We start from the raw sequence: 8,431 nt of genomic DNA, 5'->3' as shown, positions 1-8,431 counted from the left end.
ACATCCAAAAATGCCACAATTTCTGACAGCCATTTTTAATATTCTGCTCCAAATGTGTTCGGGAATTTCCGTACTCTGACCATATCATCAGAACAGTCATTCTAGAAATCAGCAAATATTGGAAAGAGGTGTGCTGTTTATCATTCATAATCCTTATGTAAGACAAGAATACATGTTTTTTCCTTTTTTTAATGCATTCTTTTTTAAGTAGTATACAAGTAAATAAATACAAAAAGTCAGCTTACAATTGATACGCCATTTACATGTTGTGACCTAGATACTAACCAAATATTAATAATATTGTTATTATAAGCGCTAACACAGACAAACAATTTTTTAGCGGCTCACTGAAAGCAGATCTGTTTCTAGCTTAGTGTCCTGCTGCTGCTGCTGCGTCGCGTCCCAAAGAGTGAAAGGTTTTTCTTGATTATAAATCCTGCCTCTCACCTTGACAATTGGAGGATTTAACGATATATCGGTCAAACTTAATTTATATGGTGAGAAAAACACAAAAACACAGAAGACGAGTGTCAACTGCAACTTTTCTTTTTAACCCTTCGTGTGGATTATGATTAATTCTTCATCTAAACGGGAAGATATGGACATTCTATCAGTCGTCATCCCAGTGAGAGCAGATGCCGTACAGTAAGTGATTGTTTTATTATGTTCGTAGTTTGTATTTCTTGTTTGGCACTTAGTAATACTGCTACATGGTGCTTAGTGGTTCACTAAAGCTGGATCTCTTTCAAAAATATAAAGGTCCTGGATCATATTTTTTCACAAAGTTATTGATGTTGGCTCTCACAAAGTCTGCATGATTAGCACTCTTGTGGTTGGCGAAGGGATGTGTAATCTCAGGGCATTCAATCGATCCCAACTGGACTGTTTGGTAGTCTTAGAAGACATCTCGCCTCTCATCCAAGTAGGCTTCTTTAGTTCATGCTCATGGACTTAGATTGGTTCAGATCTAGTCTAGCAACTGGTGCCAAAACCCCAACTATTTATAATATAACACAAAAAGGGTGTGACGGGTCAAGGACGGTTCCACCCTATTGAAATGTAAAAAAATAAAATGTTGATAGAAGGGTGGCTATTGTTCATCTCAACAGTTGTTTTTCTCAATACAATGTTGTGGAGCCAGCCTTGCCAAATCACTCCCTCTTGGTTTTAAATATTTGGCGTTTTGGCACCAGTTGCTAGACTAGATCTGACCAATCCAAATTCAAGACTAAGTGTATGAGCATGCCCTGAGAACACAAAGACCTGGATGAATGAGGACATCCATAAACAAAGTTTCTGTGGTTCCACCAGTCCGTAACAGATCGCGTCACGGGCGAGCTCATTATCTCTAAAAATAGCTCAGTAATCTCCTTTAATTTGCATTAATGACTTTTTGCACCAACATCATTTAGTCGTATGACTTTTGTTGCCAACAATTGATTTGACACAAATGTTATGACTTTATACACGCATTTGACGTATTTCAACTTTTTGCACCACTTTTTTAAGTTTATGCACAAACATTTTTACTGTATTCCAACTTTTTTCTTGCACATTTTTTTTTCTAACAATTTTTTTTTTCCTCGATTTTTTTTCGTGTGGTATTTTTATTTTCTTTTGGTGCTTTCGGGTTCCATGCTCTCAATAGTTATTACTTTCTGTAACTTAGACACACTTTTGACATAATCAACTTTTTGAACAATTGTTCCTAATGTTATGCACAGACATTTTTACTTTATTTCAACTTTCTTTCTTTGATTTTATTGTTTTTTAGTATATTGTTATATTTTTTCTTTTGGTGCTTTTATTTTTCATGCTTACAATAACTATTACTGCCGTTACCTTTTGACACATGTTGAAAATCATCAACTTTTTGCACTATTTTTCAAATTTTATGCATGAACATTTTTACTTTATTCTAACTTTTTTCTTGCAAAAATTGATTTTCTTAGACTTTATAGCTTTTTAGTGTATTGTTTTTTTCCTTATTTTTATTTTGATACTAGTATATTGAACAAAAATATAAACGCAACACTTTTGATTATGCTCCCATTTTTCATGAGTTGACGTCAAAGATCTAAAACTATATACACTAAATACCTATTCCTCTCAAATATTGTTCACAAATCTCTCTAAATCTGTGTTAGTGAGCATTTCTTTTTTGGCAAAATAATCCATCTCATCTCACAGGTGTAGCATATCAAGATTCTGATTAAACAGCATGATTATTGCACAGATGTGCCTTAGGCTGCCCACAATAAAAGGCCACACTGAAATGTGCAGTTGTATCCCATAACACAATGCCACAGATGTCACAAGTTTTGAGGCAGTTGGCATGCTGACTGCAGGAATGCCAACCAGAGCTGTTGCCTGTGAATTGAATGTTCATTTGTCTACCATAGGTTGTCTCCAAAGGCGTTTCAGAGAATTTGGCAGTACATCCAACCAGCCTCACAACCACAGACCACATGTAACCACACAAGCCCAGGACCTCCATATCCAGCAGATGCACCTCCACGATCATCAGAATCCAGCCACCCGGACAGCTGCTGCAACAATAGGTTTGCACAACCAAATAATTTCTGCACAAACTGTGAGAAAATTTTCAGATGGAAGCTCATCTGCATGCCGTCCTCATCGGGGTCTCAAACTGACTGCAGTTCGTGATCATAACCGATTTGAGTGGACAAATGCTCACATTTGATGGCGTCTGGCACGTTTGAGAGGTGTTCTCTTAACGGATAAATACCGGTTTTCACTGTTCAGGGCAGATGCCAGACTGTGTGTGGGGGAAGCAGTTTGCTGATGTCAACGTTGTGAATCGCGTGGTCCATGGTGGGTTGGGGTATGTTATGGACAACGAACGAAAGTGCATTTCATTGATGGCATTTTGAATGCACAGAGATGCTGTGACGAGATCCTGCAGCCTGATGTTGCAATGGGAAATCACGTTGCAGCATGACAATGCACGGCCCCATGTTGTAAGGATCTGTACACGATTCCTGGAAACTAAAAACATCCCAGTTCTTGCATGGCTGACACCACCAGACTCCCACACATTTCAGAGTGGCCTTTTATTGTGCGCAGCCTAAGGCACGCCTGTGCAACAATCAAGCCCTTTAATCAGCATCTTGATATGAGGTGGGACGGATTACTTGGCTAAGAAGAAATGCTCACTAACACAGATTTAGACGGATGAGTGAACAATGTCTGAGAGGACTAGATCTTTTGTGTGAACAGTAAAGGTTTTAGCTCTTTGAGTTCAACTTGTGAAAAACGGTAGCAAAAACAAAAGTGTTGCTTTTACATTTTTGTTTAGTATACTTTTCACGCTCACAATAATGGTTTTCTTTACCTAATAAAAAAAAAAGAAAATATTTATTTTTGTGATTTCTTGCTAAAATGTACTTTCATTTATCTTGTTGCCGACATTTGATTTCACACAACTATGATTACTTTATGTATCTAAAGGCCTACTGAAATGAGATTTTCTTATTTAAACGGGGATAGCAGGTCCATTCTATGTGTCATACTTGATCATTTCGCGATATTGCCATATTTTTGCTGAAAGGATTTAGTAGAGAACATCGACATAAAGTTCGCAACTTTTGGTTGCTAATAAAAAAGCCTTGCCTGTACCGTAAGAAGCCGACGATGTGCGCGTGACGTCACGGGTTGTAGGGCTCCTCACATCCTTACATTGTTTACAATCATTGACACCAGCAGCGAGAGCGATTCAGACCGAGAAAGCGACGATATCCCCATTAATTTGAGCGAGGATGAAAGATTCGTGGATGAGGATAGTGAGAGTGAAGGACTAGAAAGAAAAAAAAAAGGCGAGGGCAGTGGGAGCGATTCAGATGTTATTAGACACATTTACTGGGATAATTCTGGAAAATCCCTTATGTACCTGAAAGTCGGAGGGGTGTGGACACGGGTATGGTGACCGCCAGTGTCTCCGGTGGGAGGAGGTAAGAGTGTCCGCAGCTGCAGGAGGACACAAGCTCCGCTCATGTCTACGTTAAGAGCCGACTTATTACCACAATTTTCTCACCGAAACCTGCCGGTTGACATGTGGTCCGGAACCATGTTCCCTTGACCGCTCTGTTCCATAGTAAAGCTTCACATTTGGGAATGTAAGCAAGGAAACACCGGCTGTGTTTGTGTTGCTAAAGGCAGCTGCAATACACCGCTTCTCACCTCCATCTTTCTTCTTTGTAGTCTCCATTATTAATTGAACAAATTGCAAAAGAATCAGCAACACATATGTCCAGAATACTGTGTAATTATGCGATTAAAGCTGACTACTTATAGCTTGGATCGGGCTGGAAGAACATGTCCGCTACAACCGGTGACATCCTTCCGCGATGTTTTCAACAGGATACTTAGCGGGAAATTTAAAATTGCAATTTAGTAAACTAAAAAGGCCGTATTGGCATGTGTTGCAATGTTAATATTTCATCGATGATATATAAACTATCAGACTGCGTGGTGGGTAGTAGTGGGTTTCAGTAGGCCTTTAATACACACATTTTATTTATCTATCATTTTTCTCAGTTTTATTGTTTGAATTAAAAAGTGTTATTAACTTTTACTGCACAAATGCGTGACTTTTCTTGCCTCAATATATTCTATTTTACTAACTCTTCATGCAAAGGTGTCTCTCACTGCAGGTGGTCCTCTGGTGATGGGCGTCCTGTCCTCCAAGACGAAGTGGTTGGAGCAGAGGTCGTCTCTTGGGAGCAGATTGCTGGCACCCTTGAGGAAGGACATTTGTCAGAGGAGACGCGAGAAGATGTTGAAGCCGCTCCTAAACCTGAAAGATAAAAAGAAGAGACACTCACGGAACAAAGCGTCGGTGGCGTCATGGCTGGAAAAAAGCCGTGGACCGGAGGAAGGAAGAAAGAAGAAATGAAAGTTCAACAAAGGAGACGAGAGAGGACGTGATCATCAAAAAAGGAGCTGTGTGTAAATGTAAAATATTTAATGACATCACTGTCTTCAGAAAGAACATGGATCAGTCCTCTACTAAACCAAATATGCACAGGTCAGCAGAAATAGTTTTAATCTCTTCTCTTCCTCATACTTGAGATATGAAAAAAAAAAATATATATATATATATATTGTTGAAAATATGACAGATCTAAACACGTATTTCCACAGCAAATACTTTTACCGTTGACAGGTACCCAAATTTTGTGTTTCACTAGCTTTGCTGCGTCATATCACGTTCTTCACTTGTATTCTCCATTTCACGTCACTGATTTTTGCACATTTATTTTGTAAAAGTTGTACTTTAAACGAAAAAGGACAAATCTCTAAGTTTCAAACAGATGAACATTTTCAACTACTTTTGTACTATTTTACAGGTATTTTCCCAGAATTTTTTAGCCAAGCTTTTTTTTTTTTTTTTTTTGTCGCCCTGGCTTTTTGCACTAATTACATTTCTGACATTCTAACTTTTTACCAAAATATATTTTTGTACAAATGGGTACTTTAAAAAAAAAAAAAAAAGCTAAATAAATGTGTAATATTTGCAAACAATGTAACACACTTTCCTAACTTTTTACACACACAAAAACAATCAAAATGTGTTTGGAAAAATGCTACACTTTTAATTTGGAAAAATAATAAGCAAAAATCCAGACATTTTTGCACGTATTTAATTTTTTCATAACTTTTAGTTTAACACCTGTTAATCATTTTTTTGCAGAATGTTTCTGTTTTGCAGATTCAGTTTTCATACTTTTTTTTGTGTGATTTGTATCCATTTTTGCTGAAATTTTTACCCCTTAGTTTTGCCAACAGCTTTTTGCATTAAATATTATTCCAAAGTCTTTGCCCAAATTATATTTTCCTGACATTTAATTAAAATTAATCCCCTGTATAGATTTATGCCACAATTATGATTTATATTTGCAGAAATGTCATTTATTTTCTGGACTTGTTATACCCAATATGATTTATCTAACAATTTAACTCGTAGAAAATGCAGGATTGTCTTTTGTGGGTTTTTTTTCCACCAAATAGAAACATGAAGAAAAAAACATTTTTTTTAAAACCGAGCTTAAGTTAGTAAAACACAAAATAGAGAACTTATTGCCAATATGTTTTTTTTTCTTCAGTCAGTAGAAATCTTAAAAGATTGAATAACTTCTTCCTGACTTGAACTGGACATGAAGATAAAAGCTGACATGAGGTAACGTCTTATTAAGAAGAAAAAAATATCCAAATAAAAAAAAACCTTACAAATTAAACATCTAGGCCTTTTGAGTTGGTGGATTGCAAAATAAAATTGTTTTAATAAAAACAAAATTGTGTATTTGTTCTTTACTGGTACAGATGATTTAGGGGTGAGCAACAAGGACTCCTTAAGTCTTGCACACGTTGAATAAATTGTGAATGTTTGAGCGAAGTCGTAAAACAGGAAATAAGGTCCAGACCTTCCTTGAGGTTTGAGGCCACGCCCACTTTCCTTTTCCAAACGGATTGAGTCACTTCTCCACAATCTTGAGGCGTTTGTGTGTTAATTCCAACTCTGCAAAGGCTGCGTCTTGTCCTCCGAAGAGTTGCTGATGAGCGGCGTCCCGTTGCTCTTCTCCAGCAGCTCCACGTCGCGAGACTTTAAGTTCTACAGGTGGAAGTGAAAGTGAAAGGAGGGGAAAGAACGGGACCAAGTCAGGAAGTGGAGAAGGAGAAAGGAGGTTAGTGGAAAACAGGTGTGGGCACGGTGTGTTAGCTTTGTGGAGTTTTTTTTCCCCCAAACCCAAAAAGAGAGCAGAAGCTACACAACTCTTGACTGACTTTGACAACAAGGATGCGAATTTGTGCACTGTCCAATCCCACCTTCCCTCATTTACTGTTCCTAAGGAAACTGCAGCCAGGGGACACTATAATGCTGTACCTTCAAATTGGAATTTAGGGGGGAAAAAAAATAAAAAATTAACAAGATTTTATGGTGTTTAACTTTGTTCCACTTGAATAGAGATAAGAATGCGAAAATATGACTTTGAACGTGAATTATGTTTCATAATTTTTCCTTGATTTTACATCAATTCAATTATTTAGCAATGTTTTCAAATTTAAGAGGAAAATGTTTTGGGGGGTTTTCCAACCCTTTTCTTCTATTTTTTTACACAAAATAAATGACTTTAGACATTTTCTAAAATGTTGGGAGAAAACGTAAAAAATGTATTCTCCCTCATTTTGCACACACTTTTTAATTTTGTCTGCTAACCTTTTGTCGAACACAAATTAATTGTTTTTATAGTTTTTCTAAAATTTTTGTGAGAAAAGTACCGTATTTTTCGGAGTATAAGTCGCTCCGGAGTATGAGTCGCGCCTTCCGAAAATGTATAATAAAGAAGGAAAAAAACATATATACAGTGGGGCAAAAAAGTATTTAGTCAGCCACCGATTGTGCAAGTTCTCCCACTTAAAATGATGACAGAGGTCTGGAATTTTCATCATAGGTACACTTCAACTGTGAGAGACAGAATGTGAAAAAAAATCCAGGAGTTCACATCGTAGGAATTTTAAAGAATTTATTTGTAAGTTATGGTGGAAAATAAGTATTTGGTCAACCATTCAAAGCTGTCACTGATGGAAGGAGGTTTTGGCTCAAAATCTCACGATACATGGCCCCATTCATTCTTTCCTTAACACGGATCAATCGTCCTGTCCCCTTAGCAGAAAAACAGCCCCAAAGCATGATGTTTCCACCCTCATGCTTCACAGTAGGTGTGGTGTTCTTGGGATGCAACTCAGTATTCTTCTTCCTTCAAACACGACGAGTTGAGTTTATACCAAAAAGTTCTATTTTGGTTTCATCTGACCACATGACATTCTCCCAATCCTCTGCTGTATCATCCATGTATCCATTTTGGTATAAACTCAACCCGTCGTGTTTGGAGGAAGAAGAATACTGAGTTGCATCCCAAGAACACCATACTTACTGTGAAGCATGGGGGTGGAAACATAATTCTTTGGGGCTGTTTTTCTGCTAGGGGTACAGGACGATTGATCCGTGTTAAGGAAAGAATAATGGGGCCATGTTTCGTGAAATTTCGAGCCAAAACCTCCTTCCATCAGTGAGAGCTTTGAATGGTTGACCAAATACTTATTTTCCACCATATCTTACAAATAAATTCTTTAAAATTCCTACTTTATGAATTCCTGGATTTTTTTTCACATTCTGTCTCTCACAGTTGAAGTGTACCTATGATGAAAATTCCAGACCTCTGTCATCATTTTAAGTGGGAGAACTTGCACAATCGGTGGCTGACTAAATACTTTTTTGCCCCACTGTAAGTCGCACCGGAGTATAAGTCGCATTTTTGGGGGAAATGAATTCGATAAAACCCAACACTGAGAATAGGCATTGGAAAGGCAATTTAAAATAAATTAAGAATAGTGAACAACAGGCTGAATA

General features: G+C 37.5%; 2 protein-coding genes across 4 annotated transcripts in view; one reads left to right on the top strand and one right to left on the bottom strand.

Annotated features, from left to right (window-relative positions):
- Positions 1 to 6,315, top strand: part of LOC133558766 (uncharacterized) — a 9,656-nt gene extending 3,341 nt beyond the window's left edge. Inside the window, exons 3-4 of one of the 2 annotated variants that reach the window (XM_061909934.1) lie at positions 2,403 to 2,561; positions 4,658 to 6,315. In XM_061909934.1, coding sequence (XP_061765918.1) covers positions 2,403 to 2,561; positions 4,658 to 4,827 — 329 coding nt within the window. In that variant the 3' untranslated portion in view covers positions 4,828 to 6,315. The remainder of the gene's footprint in view (positions 1 to 2,402; positions 2,562 to 4,657) is intronic. The other variant, XM_061909928.1, reaches the window with a different exon arrangement.
- The window catches only part of lpar2b (lysophosphatidic acid receptor 2b), a 59,869-nt gene continuing 56,407 nt past the window's right edge, over positions 4,970 to 8,431 (bottom strand). For both annotated transcript variants that reach the window (XM_061909918.1, XM_061909911.1), the window contains exon 5: positions 4,970 to 6,631. Coding sequence is in view for 1 of the 2 variants with exons in the window: in XM_061909911.1 (XP_061765895.1) it covers positions 6,527 to 6,631 (105 nt within the window). In the remaining variant the exon portion in view is untranslated. The remainder of the gene's footprint in view (positions 6,632 to 8,431) is intronic.

This window comes from Nerophis ophidion, linkage group LG01 (assembly GCF_033978795.1).
Source record: "Nerophis ophidion isolate RoL-2023_Sa linkage group LG01, RoL_Noph_v1.0, whole genome shotgun sequence".
In the NCBI taxonomy this organism is placed as follows: Eukaryota; Metazoa; Chordata; class Actinopteri; order Syngnathiformes; family Syngnathidae; genus Nerophis; species Nerophis ophidion.
The sequence above is the reverse complement of the archived record's forward strand: the minus strand, read 5'-3'. Positions and strand labels throughout refer to the sequence as shown.